This window comes from Silene latifolia, chromosome 5, assembly GCF_048544455.1.
Source record: "Silene latifolia isolate original U9 population chromosome 5, ASM4854445v1, whole genome shotgun sequence".
Taxonomy (NCBI): domain Eukaryota; kingdom Viridiplantae; phylum Streptophyta; class Magnoliopsida; order Caryophyllales; family Caryophyllaceae; genus Silene; species Silene latifolia.
In genome coordinates, this window is record NC_133530.1 from 18,398,346 (window position 1) to 18,425,929 (window position 27,584).

At 43.4% G+C, this 27,584-nt stretch overlaps 2 protein-coding genes and 1 non-coding gene across 3 annotated transcripts in view; 1 reads left to right on the forward strand and 2 right to left on the reverse strand.

The window, feature by feature from the left end:
* The window catches only part of LOC141656940 (uncharacterized), a 362,888-nt gene that overhangs the window by 298,184 nt on the left and 37,120 nt on the right, over window positions 1-27,584 (forward strand). The gene's annotated exons all lie outside the window — the stretch shown is intronic.
* On the reverse strand, window positions 14,476-14,582 carry LOC141658324 (small nucleolar RNA R71). Its single transcript, XR_012549216.1, has one exon. It is a non-coding gene; the product is annotated as a small nucleolar RNA R71 (small nucleolar RNA).
* Window positions 26,291-27,031, reverse strand: LOC141655957 (uncharacterized). Its single transcript, XM_074462937.1, has 2 exons — window positions 26,893-27,031; window positions 26,291-26,808 (listed from the first exon to the last, which is right to left on the reverse strand). The coding sequence occupies exons 1-2, from the start codon at window positions 27,017-27,019 to the stop codon at window positions 26,501-26,503; spliced, it is 435 nt and encodes a 144-aa protein (XP_074319038.1). The 5' UTR covers window positions 27,020-27,031; the 3' UTR covers window positions 26,291-26,500.

Below are 27,584 nucleotides of genomic sequence, written 5' to 3' on the forward strand. Positions count from 1 at the left end.
AATAATGGCCATAATGTACTCATTCAGCGGAAACCGGAGCCCGTACTCCAAGTGCCGCATGTATACACCGGTGTAGCCCGGTGGAGGGCAACAGACGGCCTGACCCTCCCCAGGGATAGCAATCTCATATCCCCTGCCAAAGAAAAAATGGCCCTCGAAAAATTTCTCGCCGGAACAACTGGCGAGCTTATGGGTCCAAGCACGGTCAAGGCGGACCTTACAGGCGTCACCGTGATCCATAACGTACTGCCTCTCCTCATTAGGACGAGCCTTTTCAGCATCACCACCAAAATCGTCTGCGTCATCATCGACTTCATCATCGTCATCCCATTCCTCCAAAAATCGAGGATCAACTTCAGGAGAAGGAGACCTAGGGCCCCCAGACCTTATCAGGATGGCGTCTGGTTTCTCCTCCTCATCAAGACGCGACGGGGAACCCCCCAGCACCGAAGCGCTAGTCCCAGCGTCAGCAGAAGACATGATAGCAATGATTATTTAACAAGAGAAGAAAGGAAATTTGTTTGTTTACCTTGAAGAAAAACACTCGCCGGAGTAGCAACCCTGAAAATTAGAAGACAAAGAAGGCCTTGGAAGTTTAGAGAGAAGAAAATTTTGGAGAATGAAATTGATGGCCAAATTCACGGAATAACTGCCCTATTTATAGGAAAAAGCCCATAAAGAAGGACCAATCAGGGAACAGCCCATGAAGCGTAAGCCAGTCAGCGAACAGACACGTGTCGGACATGCAACCACGGAATGTCAATCATCGCAACGAGCGATTAAACGTCAATCAACGCAATGCGGTGATCAGCGTCTTCAACACGCCCTTTCATATCTCTGCCCATTCATCTTCCTCAACAAATTCCTAGGTATCTGCTCTCCGCCGACCACACGATCAACCATGCTAAGGAGCAGGCTACTGGGGCAATCAAAAGCAACTAAGCACTCCCAACCCTGGTCTCGGCCAGCGTCACTTCCTTTTCCACATCGGATGCCCTTTACACATCCATGCGGAGGGGGGATATATATGGTACGGCCTGATAAGAACCAGGCCGAGATAGAAGAAGCCGATACAGAAAAGTTTCAAAAATTACTTTCGCAGAATATACGCTCAAAGATACGCCGGAGCCCATACCACGGCATAGACTACGGCTGGGGCAAATTGATGGGGCATATTCGCACCGCCGACCAAGTCAACATATTGAGCAAGGTCAAGGATATCCACAACAAGTTAACGACTCGACGACTTAGCCGATCGAGCCCATGGGCTGTCACCGGGTCTCGGCTGGCAACCGATCGTAGGGACACATATCCGCGTACTCATATCCAAGACTCTCGGCCGGCCTGCCATGGGTCCAGCGGCCGAGGGTAGAACGGTCTTTCCACCTGCTAGCCACTTGGCCACTTGGCCACTACGTGACAAAAGGTGAAAGTCTATAAATACTCCTCAACCTTCATTGAGGAAAGGATCCACAAACTAACCTAAGAATCACTATTCATCTGGTAATATCTTCCTTATCTCTCTACAATATATCCTTAGCCGAGTAACAACAACTTATCCCACTAAGTTCACTGACTTGAGCGTCGGAGTGAGTACGCTTGACACAAAGCCAAGCCCTCAGTTCGTTCATTGTTGCAGGAGAGGCCGAGAGGAACGATAGAGACGTGAGGAATCCAACTCAAGACATCATTCTACGAGCCACGAGTGGTAACAATACTTGCTCTGGAATTATACCCGGAACACTTTTCATTAAAATATTCTTTTCATCAAATTATATAATTTTCACTAAACCCTAAACTATAATATTTTAATACTATGTATAAACAAAACTATAAATGATTTTGATTACTGTTCCGGGTGTAATTCCAGAGCAGTGTTTGTTTACCACGCAAGCTTGGTGAATGGATGTCCTTCCTTGCCTTGGTTCTTCCTCTCGGTCTCTCCTGAAACGATGAACAAACTGAGGGCTCGGCTTTGCACTGAGCGTACTCACTCCGACGCTCAAGTCAGTGAACTTAAAGGGGATTAAGTTATGTGTTACTTGGCGAAGTATATATTGTAGAGAGATAAGGAAGATATTACCAGATTATGAGGTGTTTAGGTTAGATTGTGGATCCTTTCCTCAATGAGGGTTGAGGAGTATTGATAACGCTTTATTTTACCTCTTTTTAACTCACGTTTTATCTCTTATTTAGTCGAATTAATAACCCGAGTTGAGTTTATTCACTCATTTTAGTCTTATATAGCACATTAGCCGACTAGTTTTAAATAATGAAATTATAGTACTATTTTTGGATGTTGGCACTCCTTTCGTCTTTTTATCTTATAGGTACCAAGTTCGAGTATGAAAAACGGTTCAAAACGGATTAAAGAAAAGACGGAAATGAACAAGTTAAAGACTTGACTCCACAATTTCAAAGGCACCTTATTTCTCTTGTTGGGCTGTTACTTTCGTCTTGTAAAATGTATATGGGCCCATGCATTGTAATGCTCCTAGTCCACTAGTCCGATTTCGAAAAGAGAACAAGGAATAGGCAGCTCCACAATTTGGAAATATATGCATTTATTTAGGTTCCCAGGGGACACGTGGAAAGGGGAGCATCACATTTTTTTGGAGAGGAGAACAGCTTGAGTTTTGGGGTCTGTTTTTCGGACAAGGAGCTGGGCAGAGAAGAGGAAAATAGGAGCAGTAGACTAGTTTAGGACTGTTACGATTTTGTTCTTCCAATATCAAACATTCACATTTTCTTGATTGTGCCTTAGTCTAGATTTAGATTATCGTCTTAATTCACAACATGGTATGAAGATCTATCCTTTCAATTTCTTTTTAATTCAAGTTGGTATTATTTTCTCTCTTTCCTTTTCTTATTGTTATTTAATTATAGTCATGTTTTTAGTTAGTGTAATTACTTTAATTAGTTAAAGTTTTAGTCTTTATTACTCTTGGTATGTTTAGTGTTAATTTATTTATGTTTAATTCTTAGATTGGTTCAAGTTTTAGTCTTTACCATATTTAGTGTAGCTTATTCATGTTTATTAGTCATTAAATTATGTTAAAGTTTCAATCTTTATCACTTTATTTTGTTTAATTTTATGTTTAGAATAATTATAAATGTGTTTAATGTTAGTTTAGTAATGATTAGTGAGTAATTTTCTCACTAGGGTTCGATTAGTCCCAAACATGTGTTGTTTACATGACTAAATTCCAATTTTGATTAGTTGTTGGGTAATTGGTTTGGGTTAATTAAAGGATTTGACTTGTAATGTTTTATTTGGGATTGTTGTTGACTTTTGACCCTTGACCGTCAATGGGAGTTGGCTAGGTTGGGAGTCGGCTCACCTCACTTAAACTAGTTGCCAACTTGAGTTGAACCCGGGAGGGAGAACTTGAGAAGGGTGCCTTTAATTTTCGGTTTGAAATCGACCCTTGAGAGAGGGAGTGGGATGACCGGGAAGAAAACGTGGGCTTATTGACCTTAACTTAGGATAAGGGAGTCCGACTTACGAGCCCGGGAGGGAGGTAGGTCGGGGTGACTAGTGTCCTACTATGAGCCCGGGAGGGAGTTAGTAGGCGAATTAGAGGCGTTTCCCCTTAACCATTACCCTAACGACTAATTAACGGGATTTATGGTAGTAGATGAGCATGTTAGTGGATAAATCGGACCCTAGCCTTTCCTTTATTATTTAAGACCATTATTCTTTTACTTGTTTACTTAGTTTATTAGTTTTAGTTAGTTTAATTTAATTGTTTAGCTTAAATTCAATCATATTTCTTGATCGCGTAGCTAACCTATAATTTAAGACGAAACTAGTACTCAAACTTGATCTCCTTGTGGTTCGACCTCGACTACCCTTTACTAGTTGAGTTAAATTGTTTGATCGGGTACGACGACCTCTACCCGCTATCAAAATGGCATGTTTAAAGTAATTATAAATATGTCTTGTGTTACTTTAAGTATGTTTAGTGAGTAGTATTTTCACTAGGATTCGATTTAACCCCGACATGTATAAATTACTTTATTAAATCCTATTTTAATTAGTTGTTGGAGAAATAAGTAAGGGTTGACTAGAGGATTGACTATTTTTGATGGTTTATTTGTGGGTAATGTTAATTCTTAACCCTTGTCCATTGGTGAGAACCAATTAGGTTGGGGATTTGGTTACCTTGTTTAAGTTAAATTGTCAACTTTGGTTGAGACCGAGAGGGAGAGCCAAAGGAGGGCACCTCTAGTCTTGGGTTTGAAATCGACCTTCGAGAGAAGGAGTGGGATGACCCGGAATTTGATGTGGGCCTAATGACCTTAGTTAATGTTAGAATACCTTGGGAATATGCATGTTTTTGGGGTAGTCGGGTGTTAAATTAAGGATACCGACCTTCGAACCCGAGAGGGGGGTTGGTAGGGATAGCTAGTGTCCAAGTGCGAACCCGGGAGGGGGGTGCTTGGCGAATTAGAGTCATCTCCTCCTTACACATTACCTCAATAACTAAATAACGGGATTATGATAGTAAATGAACATGTCGGAGGTGAGATCGGATCCTAGGCTTTCCTTAATTGTTTAAATCACTTTTCATTACTTGTTTACTTAGTTTAGTAGTCTTAGTTAGTTAATTTAGTTTAGTCATTTAGCTTAATATCAATCTTACTCATGATTTGCGTAGCTAACCCATAATTTAAGACAAAACTAGTACTCAAACTTGATCTCCTTGTGGTTCGACCTCGACTACCCTACTACGCTAGTTGAGTTAATTTGTTTGATCGGGTACGACGACCTCTAACCCGACTATCAAGTATTTATAGACTTTCACCTTTTGTCACGTAGTGGCCAAGTGGCCAAGTGGCTAGCAGGTGGAAAGACTGATCTACCCTCGGCCGAGGAACCCATGGCAGGCCGGCGGGCCCTGTTGACTCGCCGCCGAGGGGTCTTGGATATGAGTACGCGGATATGTGCCCCGGCTGGCTAGTTGTCCCAGCCGAGACCCAAGTGACAGGCCGACAGGCTGCATCGGTTAAGCCGTTTAAGTTGTTGACTTGCTGTGGATATCTTTGACCTTGCTCAATATGTTGACTCGGTCAGCGGGTGCAGAATATGCCCCATCAATTTGCCCCCAGCGTAGACTATGCCGTGGTATGGACCTTCGATGAGTGTTGAGCGTATTCTGCGCAAGTAAAAATTTTACGCCCGGCTTCTTCTACCTCGACTTGGTCTTTGCTTAGGCCGTACCGTATCATATCCCCTTCCACATGGATGTGTAATGGACATCGGATGTGGAAAAGAAAGTGGTCTTTGGCCGAGACCGAGGTTGTGAGTGCCGTGTGCTTTTGATTACCCCCCGGTAGGTCTTGCCAAGCTTGGTTGAATCGGCGGGCCGTTGGGCAAGTAGATACCAAGGAGCGTGTTGAAGAAGATACGTCGATTGGCATTCTGTCAAGGAGCGTGTTGAAGAAGCTTTGAATCGCTTGTTTGTCGATTGACATTCCATGGCCGCATGCTTGACATGTGTCTCGTTGTTGATTGGTTGGCGCTTCATGGGCTTTGCCCTGATTGGTCCGTTTCGTGGGCTTTGTTCTATAAATAGAGCGATTAGCACGGGATTTTGGCCACCAAAATCTTATTCTCTCAAAAAATTTCTTCTTTCTAGCCCTCTTTTGAAACCTCTCTCTAGTCTTGAATCGTTACTTGGCGTAGCACTTTTTCTTCCAGGTAAACAAACAAATTTACCAACTTTTAATTGTTAAGTTTTTGTTGTGAACATGTCTTCTCGCGATGGGACCTAGTAACCTGCTGCCGGGGTTCCGTCGCGTCTTGATGAAGAGGAGGCACTAGCTAGCCGTTCCGCTAAGGTCAGGGGGCCCTAGGTCTCCTTCTCCTGAAGTTGATCCAAAAGCTCTGGAGGATTGGGAGGATGATGATGATGACGGTGATGATGAGGAAAGGGCTCATACTAATGAGGAGAGGCCGTACATCATGGATCACGGCGACGCCTGCAAGGTCTGCCCTGACCGTGCTTGGACCCACAAGTTTGCGGTTGTTACGGTCCCGACTTTTTCGAACGTCACTTCTCCTTCGGCAGGGAGTATAGTATTGTTATTCCTGGGGAAGGTCAGGCGGTCTGTTGCCCTCCTCCGGGCTGCATCGGCGTATACATCAGGCACCTGGAGTACGGGCTCCGATTTCCGCTGAATGAATACGTTATGGCCATAATTAGAGCCATGAACGTCGCCGTGGCCCAACTGCACCCGTTGGCCATTAGGACCATAGTCGGCTTTGTGTGGCTCTGCCTTTTCAAGGGGGAGGTCCCAACGGTTAACTTATTCCGCCGGCTTCATCACCTTCGGCCGTCAGCCTCTGGTCGCGTTGGATGGTACAGCGTGCAGACGGAGCCGGGGTACGTCTCCGTTGATAAGCTTTCTTCCTGCAAGGACTGGAAGGCGCGGTGGGTATACGTTGAGATGCCGGATGACTATCCGCTGCCCCGGTCCTTCCAGCACCAAGTCAATTTGCGGTGCGAGAGTAAGGTGGAGCATGACAAATGGGTCTCCCGGAGTAAGCTTAAGATGGACGCCAGCAAGGTCCCTCTTAATGCGGATGAGAAGCGGGCAATGAGGCTGTTTGAGGCGGAGAAGAATGGGATGCCGAAGGGATGGATTCCCCCGACGTAGGTCATTCTTCAGGATGAGCTGCTCTGCCACGTCGGCCTCATACCGGCCCTCGAACGGGGTGAGTGGGGTCGGTGTGAGGCCCATCTCTGCTTTTAATGTTTCTGTTTGTTGAACTTTAATTTATTTCTTCTACTTAACTCTTGCTTCGTTTCCTTTGCAGACCATTTTGGCCCGGACCTGTCTGAGGATATCCTCCGGAGAATGGGGCTTGCCAAGGACAAGACAGTTGTTGATTTGCATCCTAAGGCCCAGGCCCGTGATCGCAGACCGGCGCCAAATGATCTCATGGATCGGTGAAGGGCTTAGATACGACGGAGGCCAGGCGAAGGTTCTTGGTAACATACCGCGCCGAACGCGGAAAACAAAGTCTTCGGCGGCGGCGTCGACATCGATTCCACCTCCACTCCCTTCGGTCAAAAGGAGACGGTGGAGATCGTTGATATTACCGCCGAGGAGGTGGTCACCTTGGCAGTGGAATCTCCTCTCTTCCGCAAGAGGAAAGAGACTTCCCGCCGCCGATGATCTCTGGCTGCCACTCTGCGCCGAGGCCGGCAAAGGAATGCGTCCTCCGGCCAAGAAGGCCAAGCCTGATGCGGATCTATCTGTGGCTCGGACTTAGCCGGTTCATTAGGCGTTTCGATGATGAGCTCTCCGGTATGTCCATGAATGTTGACACAGATGCCTTGATTGAATTTTTTGTAGATCAACCGCCGCCGTCTACCGGACACGCTGTTGAACAGCGTCCGAGAAGCGGCTGCGCGCAGGTGGTAAAGATGCCACCGTCGTCTCCTCCTTCCCGAAGCCTACCCCCGCCCAGATTAGGTCGGAGGGCCTGAGTTTGTCCAGGTTGCTGTCGAAGTGGGCTGAGGTGGCCGGTGCTCTTATTGTGGAGCAAGAAAAGGCCATGGCGGAAGCTGCTCCACAGCTCGAGCGGCTCAGGCTTGAACTCGCTGCTGCGGAGAAGGAAGCTGAGAGGGCCAAGGCTGAGGCTGAAGAGGTGGTCCATGCTGAGCGGAAACTTAGGGAGGACGCTGAAAAGGCAGTCCTTGCTGAGAGAGCCAAGGCTGAGGCTGATGCCGCTAAGCTGCTGGAGGGGCGTGACCACCTTCAGAAAGTCGCCGACTTTAATGCTAAGAAGAGGGACGAATGGAAGGCCATGTTTCAGGCCCAGGGGAAGGTGGTTCGGAATAAGGATGCTATCATCGCCCAGAGGGAGGAGGACATTGAGACGCTCCAAACCGTTATCCTCCCTAACATGTGCGCCAACACGGGACTGGCCGAAGAAGCCGCGGGGAAGTGATTGGGAGCTCTTTCTTGATGGCTCCTTTCCGTGGCCAAAATTTGACGAGCTGCTTGATGACAAGCTCGAAGCTAAGGAGAAGGCCGCGGAGGCGAAGGCCGCTGAGGAGGCGAGGGTGAAGAAGGAGGAAGAGGAGGCCGCGGAGAAGGCGGCCCTTCTTTGCCGAGATGGCTAAGGCGCCAAGGAGGAAGCGAGAGAATGAGGGCATTTGAGGTGCTGAGGCCGAGGCGGCAAGACGACCTTCCGGGTCGCCTACCAAAGATGATATCGCTTAACGCCGCCGATGGCGGCAGCAGCAGAGCATAGGGAGACGGGTGGTCGTCACCAGGGCATCTCGGATAGCCGGTGCATTCGGGGCCAATTATTAAGCCTTTCCTCCCTGCCATTTTTTGGCGCTTCAAATGATATGTCTGTAACCTTTTGTTCTTCTTTTCCTTGTTTTTTGTAAAATTTTGGTAGGTTGTGTTTTGGCTTATCCCTATGGGGACGGCCGTCGTCTGTATTCTCCTTACTTGTAATCATTTTTAATAAAGCTTGTTTATTGGCCCTCGGCTTGGCCGGGGTTTTGATCACAATCCTTCACTTGTCTTCTTGCGTTATTAATTGAGCGCTTTTTCATTTTTACCTTCGGCCTGGCCGAGGCAGTTAGAATGCGTATCTCAGCTGTGTTTAACGTCTTTTTTTTTAAACATGTTGGCATGTTGGTCGCTTCCTCTTTCACTCTCGGTCTGGCCGAGGCATTCGATTTGCGTTTTCCAACCGCCGTTGTGAACATGTTAGCGTATCGACCGTTGTGTCCCATGCCAGGCCTTCGGTTGGCCGAGGCGGCTAGAGGTTACGGCTCGACAGCGTTTGTATCTGTAGACATATTGATCGCTTCCTCTGCCAGGCCTTCGGTTGGCCGAGGCAGCTAGAATTGCGTCTCAATGTACTTATATCGTTCCTAAGGCATGTTGGTCGCTTTCGCAGTATCAAGCTGCGCTGGTAGTGATCTAGTGGCGTCTACTTCTTGGGTGACTGCCGGCTTGGGCGTGGCGTCTACCTTGATATGACTACGGAGGGGATAAACACTTTGATGGAAAACTTGGATGATTTTTCATTAGATATAAACACGCGTCGGGGTGCCAACAATTGTTTTGGACACCTCCGCCGCTATACAAAGTATTTCCTGAGATTGTCAGTGTTCCAATGGCTCATCAAAGGCACACCCTCCATGTCTCGTCGGCCGGTATGTACCGGCCTCATTTCTTCAACCACTTTGTAGGGACCCTCCCAATTAGCCGTCAATTTACCATGAATGTTCCCTTTGTTGGTGGCGGCCGACTTTCTTAGGACTAGATCTCCTACTTTTAAGTCCCTTTTGTGGACTCTTCGGTTGTAGGCTCTTCTCATTCGGTTTTGGTATCTTTGCCAAGTTGAGGCGTCTTGTATCTCGGCTTTCTTCGACCAGTCTAGGGAGGTTTTCATACCTTCCTCGTTTTCAACGGGTTAAAGGTGGCCGTTCGAATATCGGCACCGGCTGCTTCAATTAGCGGGGATCTTCAGATCCGTAGACTAAGTGGAATGGACTATACCCCGTTGCTTCTTTCTCCGTGGTCCGGAGGGACCACAGGACGCCGGGTAGTTCATCGGCCCATCTTCCCTTTAGGTCTTCGACTTTCTTCTTGCACCGTTGATGATTGTTTTATTGGTCGCCTCGCTGTCCGTCCGTTGCTCTGTGGGTGGCAGACGGAGGAGTATGCAAATTTGATACCAAGTTCCTCCAACCAGTTCATTATTGTGTCACTCCAAAACTCTCGGCCGTGGTCAAATACCATGACTTGGGGTAACCCAAAACGAGTTATGACATTTTCCCAGATTACCTTTCTTACAGCCGCTGTGGTCTTGGCAGGTACCGCTACAGCTTCAACCCATTTGGTGAAGTAGTCAACGACGACAATCAAGTACTTTCTTCCTCCGGATGCCGTTCGAAATGGCCCTAGTAGATCCATCCCCCACTGTGCAAAAGGAAGGGGACTAAGTACCGACTACAGGTCTCGGGAAGGTGCATGTATCACCGGAGCATGCATTTGACAGTTGTTGCACTTTTTGGTTTTGGCTCTGGAGTCCTCAAGCATGGTGGGCCAGAAGTAGCCGGCTCGGAAAGCTTTATGGGCTAGTGTTCTTGCCCCCATGTGATGACCACAGATGCCTTCGTGAATTTTCGTCGTATTAGCTCGCGTCGGCTGGGCCGACACATTTCAAGAGTGGCCTTATCACGGACCTCCTGTATAATTCTCCTTCAAACACCAAGTACCTTGCAGCGATCCTCTTTATTTTCTGTGAGAGACTGCGGTCCTCCGGTAATTCATTCATCAGTTTGTACTTCATTATCGGAGTCATCCACGTCGTCTCGGCCTCTATGTCGCCCACCATGCCGACGGTCTCAGTAATGCTTTTGGCATTCCCGATGTCCACCAAAGCACGGTTCGTTGACATTCTTGATGGTTGAGCTGGCAAGCTTTGAGAGAGCGTCGGCTCGGTTGTTCTCAGACCTGGGAATGCATTGTATCTGGAAAGATTTCAATTTTGAAGTGTCGGCTTTTACCCTTTCCAGGTATCTTACCATCCCGTCGTCTCGAGTCTCGTACTATCCTCTAATTTGATTAGCCACTAAAAGTGAATCTGTTTTCAAAATGATGTGTTCCGCCCCGGCGTACTCAAACTCGTCCCCGTTTGGGCTGATGATAAGTATGCCGGCTCCTGAGCTGTTCGCCGTGGAGGACCCGTCGGTGTATACTTCCCATACTCCGGGGTTTTGCTCTTCTTGATATGTGCACTCGGCCAGGAAATCTGCAAGTGCCTGTCTCTTTATCGAGGGCCTCGGCTTGTATTGAATGCCGAAGCCGGATAGCTCTACTGCCCATTTGATGAGCCTGTCGGATTGCTCAAATTTTTCCAATGCTTTCTCCAATGGTTGGTCGGTTAAGACCGTCACGGGATGTGCGTCGAAGTAAGGCTCCAGTTTCCTTGCGGCAACGACGATAGCAAAGGCTGCTTTTTCAATCAGTGGGTAATTTCTTTCGGCGGGCAACAATGTATGGCTGACAAAGTAGATTGGGTGTTGCTGTTTGTCTTCTTCTCTGATGATCACGACACTGACCGTGGCCGAGGTAACTGCTATGTATAGATATAGCGTCTCCCCCAGATCGGCCTGGACAGGGTTGGGAGAGTTTGAAGATGAGCTTTCAGTTGTTTGAAAGCTGTGCTCTGTTCCTCCCCCCAGCTGAAGTCCTTATTTCCCTTCAACACTTTGAAGAATGGGGTGTGATAAATAGTATTTTAGTCAGTTTTTACCCCGCATTTATATCTTATTACGACTCGATTTTGCGTGCTTAATGGTCTAATTAGCTCATTTAATTACTAATTTATAATAATTAGTAGTATTGGTTATATTTATTAATTAGTTGGATTTTTATTTAATATTAACATTAATATCGTTTCATTATAATTTGTAGGCGAGACGGTATAATAAAGTGGAGATTCGAGTTAGAATAAAAGAGAACGGAAATCGAGGAGCGAGACGGGTCAATGCGAGATCTAGTATTAAACAAAAGTAGCAAAGTCAAAGGTTGACAAATTCAACCAATGACTTGCTTTCGTCATCCTGCCTCCATCACCATAACACCCTGCATCTTCATTTTCATCACCATTTCATCACCTTCATTCTCCATTGATTTCAATACCAAATGCCAGTAAAACGATTCATCAAAATAGTTGCCACACTTTTGTTGCCCATCTTCATTCATTCACATCAGAGAAGTCGACTATCACCTCGAACTCCATTCCGTCACACATTCAACCACTCCCTCATCGTGTTTCATCATCACCTTCACTCACCTTCACCTGCAACATCTCAGCAGCTACCATTCATGCATCATAATTCATCTCCGTCCACCATTAACCTTCATTATCAACCTCGCACCACCATTAACAACCCCCATTACCACTATCAAATTCACGCATCTACGGACTCGGATGGCGAGTTTTTATGAAGCTTTGTTCTCCGTGCGGTGCCCCTAGATCGATCGACTCGCTCAACCGGCAGAACACACACTTTTTTCCTCCTTTTTGGTGAAGGTCTCGCTGCCGGTATAGGGACCGGCAGCCGTCTAGCCGGCAAAACGCACCAAATCAACTACCTCGCATCACTTTTGTGCTCCATGCCGGTGCCCCGGCAGCCGTCCTACCGGCATAACGCACACCCACTTGATTCCTGCTCTTTTCTCAATGACCCATTTGCCGGCACAAGCCCCGGCCGCCACGGTGGGACCGACAAAGAACTCTTTTTCCCGTCCTTTTCCTTTTGTTCTCCTTCTTTTTGTCTTCTTTTTGTTTTGTTTTTGGGAATGCGTCTTTTGTTTTGCCTCTTAGGATTCTTAGTATTATTATTACTTTAATATTATTATAATTATTAGTAGTAATTAGTATAAGGAGTATAAAAAGACTACATTAGACAACATTAAGACACACCACCCATTACTTACCTTAGAAATTAGATGAGAAAATTAGACTAGTTCATCTTTCTCTCAAATATTTTAGAACCCTAAATTAATTTTCCTTTTACCCAAGTTGTAATCTTTACTCAAAAATTAATACAATTGTTCTCTTGTTTATCCAAGTTCTTCCCTTTTCATTAGTTTACAATTAATAATTTTGGGGTGTATTTGGGGAATTGAAGAATCCTTTCATTCTTTCAATCCAAAGTTTCCACCTTTTGCAATTAAGTGGTATAATTTCTCTTCCTTATTTCATTTGTTTACATTTTGTTTTTCTCTTAATTCTTGTTTAGTTGTTCATGTTAGAATACTACTTCATGTTGTTTAATTGATGCTAATCTCTCTCTTGTTCATCTTTTCTCTACTCACCATTGTTGTTTACAAGATTGAATCTTTGAATTTCTCATGTTAAGGATTGAGTATTTGGGTTTATTGAGTCAAAGTTTGTGCCTTTAGTTTAATCTTCATTGTCTCTTGAATTAAATTGTCTTTCCTTATAATTTAAGTTGGATTGTTGCATGTTTAGAAGTAGAATTCATATTCCATCCATGTTTATGTTTAAAGATTCCATCTTTGTTGTTTATTTAGCCTTTAGAGACATGATTAGTGAGTAGTCTCCTTCTAGGACTCGGTTTGACCCGATATGGGTAATTTCACTAACTAATTATCATTAAGGCTAATTTGTGGGGAAAATTGGTGAGGGTAGTTTAGAGGAATTTGCTTGCTTAAGGTTTGGGTTTTGGGTAGTGTCAACTTGTGACCCTTGACCACCAACGGAAGTTGGTTAGGTTGTAAATTGGACACCCGAAATTTAGCCTTGTCACCAACTAAGGTTGAGACCGGAAGGGAGAACCGAGGGAGGGTGCCTCTAGACTAGCGTTTGAAATCGACCTCCGGAAGGGGGAGTGGGATGACCCGGAATATGATGAGTGCTTAATGACCTTGACCATTTACTTTACCTCCTTGGGAAAATGCATGTTCTTGGGGTTGTCGGGTTTTGAGTTAGGGATACCGGCTTTCGAACCCGGGAGGGGGGTTAGTCGGAGTAGCTAGTGTCCTATGCGAGAGACCGGAAGGGAGGTTCTAGGCGAATTAGAGCAATCTCCCCTTACCTTTCCCCGTTTGATTAGCCGAGACGATTAGTATGTGGAATTACTTATATTTGTGGGAGAACCGAGTTCTAGTCCTTCTCTTTATTTGATCTATCCTTTATCTTTTAGCTTGTTCTTATCTTGTCTAGTTTATAGCCTTTAAATTTGTTAGTTTAAGTGCTAGTTTGTTACCACCCTCCTTATTTTCTCCGACTTAGCTAAACATAAGAATTTAGACAATTAGTAATCACCCTTGCTCCTTGTGGTTCGACCTCGACTACCCTACTACATTAGTTGAGTAAATTGTTTGATTTGGGGAGTGCGACAAACCTCATTATCAAAATGGCGCCGTTGCCGGGGAGCATTGGCTTGATATTAATTGTTTCGTTCTAGTTTAGACTAAGTTATTGTCACTTTTGCACACCTTGGTGTGCCGTTTGTCTTGCTAACCTTTTCACTTGAGTGTGTAGTGGTTTCTAAGAATTTATTTGAAAATCCGGAAAGTACAACAATGGGTGAACCGGTTCCGATTAGGGACTACATGGCCCCAAAGCATATTGTGAATTCTAGTGTTCAAAGGCCTAGGATTCAAGCCAACAATTTTGAAATTAAGAATGCTTTGCTTAACCTAGTGCAAGATAACCAATTTTGGGGAGGTCCCTTAGAGAATCCTAATGACCATCTTAATGATTTTCTTGACAATTGTGACATGTATAAGATGAATGGGGTATCCGATGATGCGCTCCGTCTAAGGTTGTTCCCTAGATCACTAAGGGGAGCGGCTAAGGATTGGCTAAAGAATTGTGATCCCGACTCTTTCAAGACTTGGGATGAGCTCTCCTCGGCCTTCTTGAAAAAATACTTTCCTCCTTCAAGAACGGCTAAGGTAAAGAGTGAGTTGCAAGGGTTCACTCAAGAGGAAGATGAGACTTTGTACGAGGCTTGGGAGAGGTACAAGAGACTCCAACGGTTATGCCCTCACCATGGCATATCCGAGCCCGAGTTGATCAATAATTTCTACAAAGGTTTGACACAAGACCTAAGGCTATTTCTTGATTCGGGTTCGGGTAAGGGAGCCTTAGATATCTTGGGTCACAAGGCGGCAAAAGAGTTGATTGAAGAGATGGCCTCAAGGACAATGGATTGGAATGATGAAATACAAACAAGAAAAGGTAAGGGTAAAGACTCTAATACGGTGCTCAATGTGGAAGTGAAGAGTATGCTTGAGAACCTCACTCAACAAGTAGCATTATTGAACTCTAACAAGCCCTCCAACCCCAACATGAGGCAAGTCTTATCTTGTGAACTTTGTGGTGAAGAAGGACATACCCCAATTAATTGCCCTTTGATCCAAAATTTTCAAGTCCAACAAAATCAACAACCATCTTGGGAGCAAGCCTTTGAGCAATTGGTGATTGCCAACCAAAAATCCGGTTCCAAACTTGACAACCACATTACTTTTCAAAGTCGTGTTAATGATGAGATTAGAGCTTCTCAAAGGGCCACGGAAACTCATGTTGCTCAAATTTCACAACAATTGAGTCAAATGGCTCAAAATTCGGGCAAGTTTTCGGGTAACACGGTGAAGCCAAAGCAAATGAATGCGGTATTCTTGAGAAGTGGAAGCAATTGGAGGAAGTTGTGAAGACTCCAAGGTGTAAAAGGAAGAGGGTTTCTAGTGGATCAATGAAAGAGACACCGGTTGAAGTTGAAGTTGAAGTGGAAAAATCAAAGGAAGTTGAAATGGTTGACCCACCAAAAGAAGATGAACCGGTTCCATCAAAAGTCAAAGAACCTACTCCACCTCTAAGGGAGTATGTTGAACCAATTCCCTTTCCACAAAGGCTTGCAAGGCCAAGACTTGAGAAGAAATATGAGAAGTTCATTGACATTTTGAAGAGTATGAATGTCACCATACCATTTCTTGACATGATCACCGAAATCCCTAACTATGGAATGTTTCTAAAGGAACTTGTGACTATGAAGAGAAAGAGTGAAGGGGTACAATCCGTTAACCTCTCTAGGGAGTGTAGTGCAATCCTCACTAGCAAACTTCCTAGCAAACTTGAAGACCCGGGAAGCTTTTCCATTCCTTGTTCTATCCAAGGGGTGAAGATAAAGAGAGCTTTGTGCGACTTGGGAGCTAGTGTTAGCTTAATGCCTCTTTCCTTGTTTAAGAAGCTACACTTGGAAGATTTGAAGCCTTCAAAGATCTCCCTACAACTAGCCGATCGTTCGGTTAAGTATCCCTTGGGTGTGATTGAAGATGTTCCTTTGAAGGTTGGAAAACTTGTGATCCCATGCGACTTCTTTGTCATGGACATGCCCGAAGATAGCCATGTGCCAATCATTTTGGGTAGGCCTTGCTTAGCCACGGGAGGTGCTATGATAGATGTTAAGAGTGGAAAACTCTCACTCCAAGTAGGTAATGAGAAGATTGAGTTTGAACTCAACAATTCCATGAAGTCTCCTCCTATGGGCAACTCTTGTTGTAGGGTGGATATGGTGCAAGATAAATTGGATGAACCTAATTTAGAGCCTTCATTTTTTGACCCATTGGAAGCTTGCTCAACAAATGAAAAGGGAAATGAAGGTGATCTTATATTGAGAGTTGATGTGAAAGACGTTTTGGGTGAATATGATTCAAGAAAAGATGAATTTGAAGACCAAATTGATGATGAGATTGAATTATATTTGAGCTCTCCGGATTCTTTTGGTCTAGGCTCTCTTGAAGGTACACCTTGGTTGGAGAACTCTTCAAGTGATTTGGAAGCTCAAATTGATGCCTTGGAGGCGGCTCTCAATGGAAATAGTTCGGTTCAAAAGGAGAGTCAAGAAAATGGGGATAAAAATGACAACATCATGAACCTCAATGTTGAGAAGTTGACTCCTCCACCTACTATTCCCTACCAATTTCCTTACTTTGGTGACCAAGAAGAGAGTTGCCCAACAAGTGAAACTTATGAGATTCCGTTCCTCCTACCACCTAACTACCATTCCAAGTTTAAGGGTTCTAACCATCAAAAGGACCCAAGAAAGGAAGCCAAGGAGGGTAAGAGGAACTATGATAAGAAGTGTTGGAAGAGAGGTCGGGTGTTGTTTGCTATAGCTTGGCACTACTTGTGTCTAGTTGAAGGTTTTGATAGAGCATTTGACCGTCTTCTCCGTGCCTTGAGTGACATGGATCATGCTAAGTGGAGATTCAAGCAAGACAATTTTGCATGAGAGGTTTGGTGGAGTACCTCAAGAACCACTAAATTGTATATATTCTCTTCCCTTACTTACTTATACTTTACTTGCATTTTGTTTCATTATATAAAAACCATAAAAATTTGAAAAATTTAAAAACACCAAAAACATGTTATTTATTTGATTGCACCTTTTTTCCAGAAAATCAAAAAACCCAAAAAAATTAAATATATCAAAAATAAAAAAACATGCCTTTAATTTTGAAAAAATTTGAAAAACACAAAAATATGTTATTTAATTTTCCATTCTCTCCCTATACTTTGTTCCATTGAGGACAATGTAAATTTCAAGTGTGGGGAGGGAAATATCCACTTTGTGCATATTGTTTATAATTGTATATATTTGCTTGTTAATTTGAGAAAAATACAAAATGCCTAAAAATTGAAAAAATTGAAAAATTTCAAAAAAATTGCATTGTTTATATTATATTATATATATTGCATTTGTCCTAACCATTTTGATAGGCAACACATGAATCATCGGAGAAGACGCTTGGTAAAATTCTTCCAATTCTTTCTCCTTTATCCTTCCTTTTCTTTTTGTATATATAAGCATGGAGGAGGACGGGATATGTGATGTGGGTGTTCCTTTTGGGAACCGTTTTGGATATGCGTGTGTTGTTGGTGTGTTGTTAGGACTAGAAATTGTGTGCATTTAGACTAGAAATGTATATATGTGTTCACTCTTGCATTCACGTAGTTTGTTCATATGTTTAGTTGCATTTCATACACGTTGCATCTCGTATGTAAATAGTTGCATAAGGAGTCTAAATGTGGAGGGTATATGTCGTCAATGATGATAATTGTTTTGCCCGTGTCATTTCCCTCTTGATAGCTCGTGCCTTTTGATGACACATGTTAGGGTTTTTGCTTGCAAAAACCCGGAAGTCTAGCTTAACAACCAAGTAACGACCACCTTGTGAGACCGTATTAGGCCCAAGACTTGACCTAGGCTCGACATAGCTACTAAAATGTGAGGATAGAGCCTCCTTATGGCCGGTCCATCAAACCGGTCCCGTTTAGGTCATGTGAGTAGTTCTCCTTACGTGGTATGTCATGTCAAAACGCACAAGTATGGTGCTCATTCCTTACCGTAGAAGTGTAGATGTGCATATTGAGACAATTTTGTTCAAATAAAGTAACCTCACAATAGCCATATAAGCTTTTGTTCTACCCTTGAGTCAATTGTTTCCTTTTGTTAACCCATTTTGAGCCTAAGCCTTATCGTTTCTATTGCCAACAAATTAACTACATCCCATAAACAACTCACCTTGGTTGAATAGTTCGTCATTGTGGTTCTTTTGTGGAGTATATTTGGGTTGAATTTTTGACTCATCTTGAGGTGTATGATCTTAATGCCACATGAGTGAAGTGCAACTTTGGCTACTTTTGTCTAATAAGAGGTGAACAAGTCGTGAAAAATGCAAGAAAGAAAATCAAATAGAAAAGAAAAAAAAAATGAAGAAGAAAATCAAATAGAAAAAGAGAAAAATGAAATAAAAAACAAAAAGAAAAGAACGTATATTTTTATCTCAAATAAGGGGTTGATGGATTTGCAATTGATCTTGTTTCGAAAAGAAATGAATGATTTTTTTGGAAGTGGCAATCCTTGCCAAGCTTTGTGGAAGAATCCTTTTGCATTTGGTACGGTTTAGTGGATTGGTTAGATGTGGCGACTACTCGATCCTTAGCCCCACATGTCATAAAATGGTGCTTGCACCAACCCCTTTTCACTTAACCTAAGCCCCGTTACTACCCGATTGTCTCTTGTATGTGCATCAATTTGACATTTCTCTTGCGGATATTGGATGGAGTACCATATTAGATTGCGGGCATGCTTCGCAAGTCGAGTTAGGAGAGTGATTTTGGTTACTTTTTGTCACAAAAATCACCCCGTTCTCCAATGAGTGTCTAGTGAAACCCGTGAGAGTCGGTCTTTGGTCTCCTTTTGGTCAAAGGTTTGATATGGAGTCGAATCTTGTGTGTGTCGTGTCATTCTTGGGAGTATAGCGAAGTACTTCCCCTTTCCCGCCTAGAATTTGTTTCTTAGGCACCCCGTGTTGTCAATGTAGGTTGCTTGAGCTAGAATTAGGGAATTGACACCTTGGTAAGACCCGGAGACGACATCCTCCACTAATGACTCTCCATATTTAATTTTTGAAAGAAAAACGGCCGCTTAGATGAGGAAAGTGGTTTGACTTTTTGTGATGCATCTTATATGTTGATTCGTGCTTATATATGATGGATGTGTCAAAATTTTCCGCAAGCCCCCACTTGCCTTGCATAGGAATGCATACCTCATTGTATTTCAATGTGAGTTGAAGGGACGGAGAAGGCCCGTTAATTGCCTCTCATCGGATATTATTAGTTTAGCTATTCTTTTATATTAAGGGTCATAGTTTAATTTAGATGAGCTTACTCGAGGACGAGTAAGATTTAAGTGTGGGGAGGTTTGATAAATAGTATTTTAGTCAGTTTTTACCCCGCATTTATATCTTATTACGACTCGATTTTGCGTGCTTAATGGTCTAATTAGCTCATTTAATTACTAATTTATAATAATTAGTAGTATTGGTTATATTTATTAATTAGTTGGATTTTTATTTAATATTAACATTAATATCGTTTCATTATAATTTGTAGGCGAGACGGTATAATAAAGTGGAGATTCGAGTTAGAATAAAAGAGAACGGAAATCGAGGAGCGAGACGGGTCAATGCGAGATCTAGTATTAAACAAAAGTAGCAAAGTCAAAGGTTGACAAATTCAACCAATGACTTGCTTTCGTCATCCTGCCTCCATCACCATAACACCCTGCATCTTCATTTTCATCACCATTTCATCACCTTCATTCTCCATTGATTTCAATACCAAATGCCAGTAAAACGATTCATCAAAATAGTTGCCACACTTTTGTTGCCCATTGTTGGGCCCTAAATTATCTTGCCTGACCTGATATAGGCCAGGCAACAGCCAAAGACAACTTTCAGGCTCTAGAGATCCAAAACCAGGCATTACTCCAAGATTGACAGGCACTAAGCAGGAGTTGATTGAAGACAGGCGAGAAATAACCAGCAGCCTGAAAAGATAAAGCACCAGGCCATTTGCAGGCAACAAACAAGCAGTCTCATATGTTCCCTACAAAAAAGGAAGACCAATTCCAGAAGGCAAAGATATAGGGAGCAGTCAAAGCAACGGCTAAGAAAGAAGCAACCATCTCCGGGTAAATAGGGCACATTCCCTATTTACCAGGAAAACCTAAACGGCACAAAGGGATTGAAAGCAACCACCTATAAATAGAAAGAAAGGGAAGACAAGAAGGATCATCTGAGATATCATCACTTTTACTCATATACTTTGTATTCTTAAGCAATATATTCGCCTGTCACGCCTGATATAACAATACTCTGTCAGGCTATCCAAAATCATAGTAACAATCACTCCTGGCTTGGTGCCCGTGGTTTTTTCCCTTATTCCCAGGGTTTTTCCACGTATAAAATCCTTGTGTCATTATTTGTTAGTTTGCTTTACATTTAATTATTCCAATCAGGCAAGTTATTCGAGTTAGATCACCCTACATATAAATTCCTGGCGGGACGCTCTAGATCACCGAAAATCCTCGCTAAAACAATTGGCGCCCACCGTGGGGCATCTAACTCAAAAATAATCAAAAGCCCACCATCAAAATACCACAAAACACTAAGAAAAAATGGCAGGAGATAGCATTGAGCAACAATTAGTTGCTGCCAAACAACAGTTGTTGGAGATGGAACAACTGAAACAAAAAATGATCCAGGCTGAAGCGGAAGTGGCAAAATTGAAAGAATCAGAATCCAGCCTAAAGATACAGTTGGGAGAAAAAGCTTCAGGATCAAAATTGAAAGTCCAACCTGGCACACCATTCTCCTCCATCATAAGGAACATTGACTTCTCCAATATTGGTACTCCAACTCCATCCAAAGCAGGAGAAGAAACGGACTCAGGAGAACTCCAAAATCAAGAACTCCAAGATCAGACTAACACAGCCATTATGATGGCTATGCTCCAGGAAATCCAAAAACTTCATGAGAGATTTGAAAAGATCCCAGGAGTTCCTACCCCAATTGAAGAAGCAAATCCAGAAAGCTATGCGATTCTCCTTCGTGGATGAAATAGCAAAAACAGACCGCTTAAAGAAGTTTGTGATTCCCTCAATGAGAATCTATGATGGAACCACTGATCCACAAAACCATGTTGCCTATTACAAGCAAAGAATGCTGGCAGCATCAATTCCCAGTGAACTACGTCAAGTCTGCATGTGTAAAGGATTTGGAACAACTCTGAATGGACCTGCCTTGCAATGGTACATAAACCTGCCAAATGGAAGCATCAAGTCCTTTGCTGACCTGGTCAATTCTTTCAATCATCAATTTGCCAACAGCAGGGAACTAGAGAAGAGATCCAGTGACCTGTACAGGGTTAAACAGAAGCCTGGAGAATCAATCAGATCATACATGACAAGATTCAACAAAGAAAAAGTGTCAATCCCCAGATGTGATGTTGGAACAGCCATTGAAGCTTTCAGGCAAGGGCTACCCCTGGACAGTGACTTCTATGATGAAATTACAGTACCCTGTCAGGACAACTCATGTGGCAGAAACCAAAATGGAAACTGATCAAGTAATTTTAGACCCTGAGTACCCTGACAGGCATGTACTAGTAGGATCTGATGTCCCTGACAATATCAGGCCAAGAATTAGTAAGTTTTCTTAAAAGTAAATCTTCATGTTTTGCCTGGTCACATTTTGATATGACCGGAATAGATGCCAATATTATTACACATAAACTAAATGTTGATGAGTCTTATAAGCCTGTCCAGCAGAAAAGAAGAAAATTTGCCGCTGAAAGACATGCCATCATCAATGAAGAAGTAGACAAACTACTGGACATGGGGATGATAAGAGAAGTCATGTACCCCAGCTGGCTAGCCAACGTAGTGGTGGTTCAAAAGAAGAATGGCAAGTGGAGAGTCTGTGTAGATTACACAGACCTCAATAAAGCCTGTCCAAAAGACCCATTTCCACTCCCACACATAGATGCAATGGTGGATGCCACAAACAGACATGAACTCCCGACATTCATGGATGCCTCAAGTGGATTCAACCAAATCAAGATGCACCCATCGATCAGAACATACCGCATTTATCACGAGAAAGAGGCATATATCTTGCTACACAAAGAATGCCTTTTGGCACGAAAAATGCAGGAGCAACATACCAACGCCTGGTCAACACAATGTTCAAAGATCAAATAGGGGACACCATGGAAGTCTATATTGATGACATGGTAGTTAAATCAAAGAAAGTCAAGATCATGTCGGGACTTGGAAACGACCTTTAAAATCCTGGAAGATTTCAATATGAAACTCAATCCATCCAAATGCCATTTCGGGGTATCCTCGGGAAAATTCTTGGGGTACATGGTGACCAAAAGAGGAATAGAAGCTAGCCCAGAACAAATAAGAGCCATACTAAAACCGGAATCCCCAAGTCAGTCAAAGATATTCAAAAGCGACAGACGAGTTTACCACTGAATAGATTCATTTCAGATCATCGTAAGATGCAAGGCATTCTATGACCTACTCGGGAAGAACAAAGCATTCAAATGGTTGCCTGAACATGAGTCACCTTCCAGAACTCAAAATATACCCGACTACACCTCCGTTACTTGCCAAACAGACAAAGGAGAACCCTGACGACTACCTACCTCGATCACCACGTAAACAAAGAATAAGTGGAGTCCCGACCAAAGAAATTGATGGCCAACAACATCCAGTCTACTATGTAAGCAAAAGTCTCCTAGATGCAGAAACCAGGTATGGCCTACTTGAAAAATATGTACTTGCTTTAGTAATGTCCTGTACTAAACTTCGACCTTATTTTGAAAGTCACCCAATCATTGTAAGAACCAACTTGCCTATCAAATCTGTCCGAGAAGGCCCGAGTTGTCGCAGTAATGGCAAAATGGTCAGTACAAATTAGCACCTATGATATAACCTTTGAACCCAGGACGGCAATTAAGTCTCAGGCACTAGCAGACTTCGTGGCTGAATTCAGCCCTACCCTAGAACCAGACCTCATAAAAGAGGTCAACCTTCTTGACACACAAAAAACAGACCAGGAATGGATTCTCCATGTAGATGGGGCAACAAATATGAAAGGCACTGGCCTAGGATTAGTCCTAAAATCACCACAGGGAGACCTGATTGCACAGGCTGTTAGTTGTGAGTTCAAAGCCACGAATAATGAGGCTGAATATGAAGCCCTAATTGTTGGATTAAAGGTATGTATAGAAATCGGTGTAGCAAACCTCAAGGTAAAAACTGACTCTCTCTTAATTTCCAATCAAGTTAAAGGAGTATATGCTGCAAAAGATTCAAAAATGATACTCTATTTGGAATATGTCAAAAACCTTTGCAAAAAATTCCAAACCTTTGACATTGACCAAATACCAAGGGACTTAAATTCCCAGGCGGATGCCCTAGCCAGCCTGGGATCAAATTTCAGCCCTGCTGTGTTTGACAAAATACCCATCGTCCACCTGCTGGAACCAACCATAGAAAAGCCTGAACAAATTTGTCCTATTCAGGAAGATACAAATTCCTGGACTAAACCTTACTATGATTGGTTCCTACGGGGATACTCCCGCAAATAAAAACGAAGCAAGGGCCCCGAAAATCAAAGCATCCACTTATACCATTATAAATAACATCTTGTTTAAAAGTCTCAGTGGACCTTACTTACGTTGCCGGAACCAAATGAAGCACCAGGTTATAGAAGACATACATAATGGCTCTGCGGAAATCATAAAGGTGGAAGAAGCCTGGCAAGCAAAATTCTCCGGACAGGCTATCTAACCCCGAGAGCCGATCGCATAGCATACAGCTCAAAATGTGAAGCCTGTCAAATCCATTCCCCTTATATCCATCAACCATCAGAACTACTACATTCCATCTCGGCCCCTTGGCCATTCATGAAATGGGGCATGGACATAGTAGGCAAGCTACCTCGGGCGCCGGACAAAAAGTCTTTATGCTAGCAATGACCGACTACTTTTCCAAATGGATAGAGGCAGACTCTTACAGGCAAGTCAAAGAAAAAGATGTCATATCATTCATCAAAAAAAATATCATATGTAGATATGGAATACCTTGTAAATAGTCTGTGATAATGGGACACAATTTGTGGGAAAAAGAAATGACTAATTTTCGTGCACAATGGAATATCAATTTAGTCACATCTACACCAGGCTACCCTAAAGCCAACGGCCAAGCAGAATCAAGCAACAAAGTAGTAATCAGTTGCTCAAGAAAAAGCTGAAAAGAAGAAAAGGAAGATGGGCGTAAGAGCTCCCCTAGTTCTATGGGTGACAGGACCACACCCAAAAAAACCCACAGGCCAAACACCATATTCCCGGTCTATGGTCGTGAAGCAAGAATACCACTGAAATTCATGTGCCAACTACCAGAAGCAGCCTGAACACAATAGAAGAAAACAGACCCCTATTACAAGATAACCTACTCTTAACAGAGGAACCGAGAGATGCGCCAAAGTCGGGATAGCCGCCTACCAATGTGAAAGAGCTGTGGGAGTTACAACAAAAATGTCAATATCGAGTATTCAAAGAAGGAGACTGGTATTAAGGAAAGTTTTCCCCAACACCAGAGAAAAGAATGCAGGCAAACTAGCCCCTACATGGGAAGGCCCGTACTTAATTGATTCAATAGTGGGACAAGGAGCTTACAGGCTACAAACTTTGGAAGGAGAAATGATCCCCAGATCTTGGAACATTCTCCACTTAAAACTATTTCATATCCGAGAAGCGGTAAAACTACTCACCCTATATACATGTGCTAAGTTTCATACCTGCTATGTGCTAAAGTACTTGCCTATCATTCTTAATTTCACCTAAAACTTTATTTCAAATCCTGAAAACTTGTTTTACGCCTTCTTTTCACTTATTATATGTTATACTTTAGGCTTAAACAAATGTTGGGATTGAGGGCCACTCCACCTAACCTGAACAAAGCATTTCTAAAAATGCTCTAATTTGGCACCGCCCGCCGACCGAAAAATAAACCGAGCTCAAGACATAAAAAGACAAGTACAAAGGTGGAATAGACCATAGTACTTGTCAAAAAAGCCCTCCTCGACAGGTGAGGGCCATAAGCCCCCGACCAGCAACCACCCTCATTCTTAAAAGCCCTCCCGACAGAAAAAGCCACCATTCCCCATAAACACAGGAATGAGGGCCATAAGCCCTCCTGACAGGCATTATTCTAACAAAAATATCACATGAATATACAGGTACAAATTCCAGTCAAAAACAGCAAAGAAAATCAAGAAGGGAAAGGACATATATATTCAAACCGACCGAGAATACATCCTTCCTGTGCAAAAAGAACACACCGTTCATTCGTGCAAAGCCAACAAAAACCAAAACAAATCCTAAATCATTTGTTCAGGGAACATCCCCCCACTGAATAGGCCAAAACAACACAAACAAAAAACAAAAAATATTTCAAACTAAGCCACCTTGGACAAAGATGTGAGCCAATCCCCTCATCAATGCCACCTCTTCTTCTTCATCTCCATCCCCTTCAACATCACTATTTTTCCCTTTAGATGGAGGAGAGTCCACCTCCTCATCAGCATGCAACTTACAAAGCTCAGGATACGTGGTATTAAGATCAGCCAATTCCTGATCAGGATTCCAAAAAGGCCCGACTTCAAAGCAGCTCTTTCATAGTATCCACACGACCCTTGCCAAAGAAATACAGGGCAGCATCCTTATACCTGGCCTGAACCTCGTCCCTCTCCACAGCCAATTCTTCATTTACCTTTAACTGCTCCTGCATAGCCTGTTTTTCAGCCTTCAATTCTTCCTGGGCAATATCAAACTTGGCCTGAAGAGCTTTCAAAGCATCCTGAGCAGATTTCAGCTTAGCAGACTCCACCAAAGAACCGAGCCTTCCCGCCTCATTATCCTCCTTCAACGAATGATTCTCAGCCTTGGACACCTCCAAATCAGCTTTAAACTTGTCCAAGCATCCTTTTCAAGATTTGTACCTCCCAATCCAAGGCATTTTTTAGACCATGAACTGATTCCAGTTGACAGGCACTCCTCAGCACATCATTAACATTCTAAAAACAAAAGAAAATGCCCATCTAAGCCACCAAAAAAGAAAACACACACAAAAACCCACAACAAACAAAGACAAAAAAATATATACCTCCTGAAGCATGGTAACCAGGTTGGCAGCATAATCCCTGGAACGATACATAGCAGCCAAAGCACGAGCAGAAGCCTCCTCTGCCGATACTTGAAATAAGGATCATCAACCACAAAAGCCCGAGCTCGAATTTGATCCTTAGCAAATGGACCTCATCCATACGAGCCCTGACTCCCCTGACCTCATGAACTCCTCCCAAAGGCTCATCCACTCTCTTCCTCTTCTCAGGACGATCACTTTCATCCACAACCTTTTCAGGCGATACCAACTGAGCTCCCTGCACAGATTCCTGAATTTGAACAGCACTATCACTCCCCGTTGCCTCACTGCTCTTTGACTTCTCCCCTGTAATTTGAGAAACCCCAGCCTTCACCAAAGACAGACCAAAACTAGCAATCCTGGCAGAAGCCCTGGTAGCTGCACGACGAGTTTCTAAAATCAGCAATAAAAGCATGGATCCAATACAGGAAAACAGAATGACAAAACAAGCAAAAGAACTTACTCCCTGATGAAGATGCCCCTGGAACCTTAGTGCTCTTCACAGGCTTATAAGTGCTCAACTTAGCCTTCTTAAAACGAGGCATAGCAGCTTGCCCCAGACAGGCAGGCCAAGCCCTCTCCTCTTCAGGCAACGCCATAAACGCTGCTATCCGGTCAGCCGACCCCTCAGCATCAGGATCATTCACCCAATCATTTACTAAAAGAAAACACGGGCAAAGTAAGTAAACTCTCCAAAAAATACTATTACCAAACCAAAAATTATGCAGGAAAGAAAGATTACCTCCTTCAACAGCTGGATAATTGAGATAGTCCAGGTCAGGGGCAATTGAATCAGCCTTGATAAACATATAAGTCTGAGCCCAGCCTTTATCATCCCCTGAATCAAAATTGGTGATCAGGTGAGCCATCTTTGACCTGACTCGAAAATTGAACCTCCCAAAGAGAATGACTCTTCAGATGATAAACATTCTTAAAATCATCCAGAGTAATAACCAACTTATGCTTAGAACATAAATGCTCAATAGAATGGACAATCTTCCAAACCATTGGCATGAGTTGAAACGGAGGAACCCTAATAGCCCTAACCACCTCAGCCATAAAAGGAGAAAGGGGAAGTTGACCACCACCCCTGAAAGCCCACTCAAAAATACAGAACCAACCCGGGCTACTCCAATTAGCCCTGATAGGACCATTCTCAGGAATCCAAACCTCAGCCCCATGAGGAATGAGACCCCTGCCCTTTATATAATGCTCAAAAGCAGTTTCATTGATTAGCCTCATGGAAAGAGATCTGCTAAAGCCTTATTAGGAGAATACTCAACCCCCTTATAAGACATGGACAGAACCTCTGGAGGAGGAACAACCTCCACCACGTCATCCTCGGGAATGACTTCGGGGACCCCTCAACCTCAGCAGGCCATTTCAACTTCAACAGAACTTTTTCAACCTCGGCAGGAGCTTTTGAAGCTACTG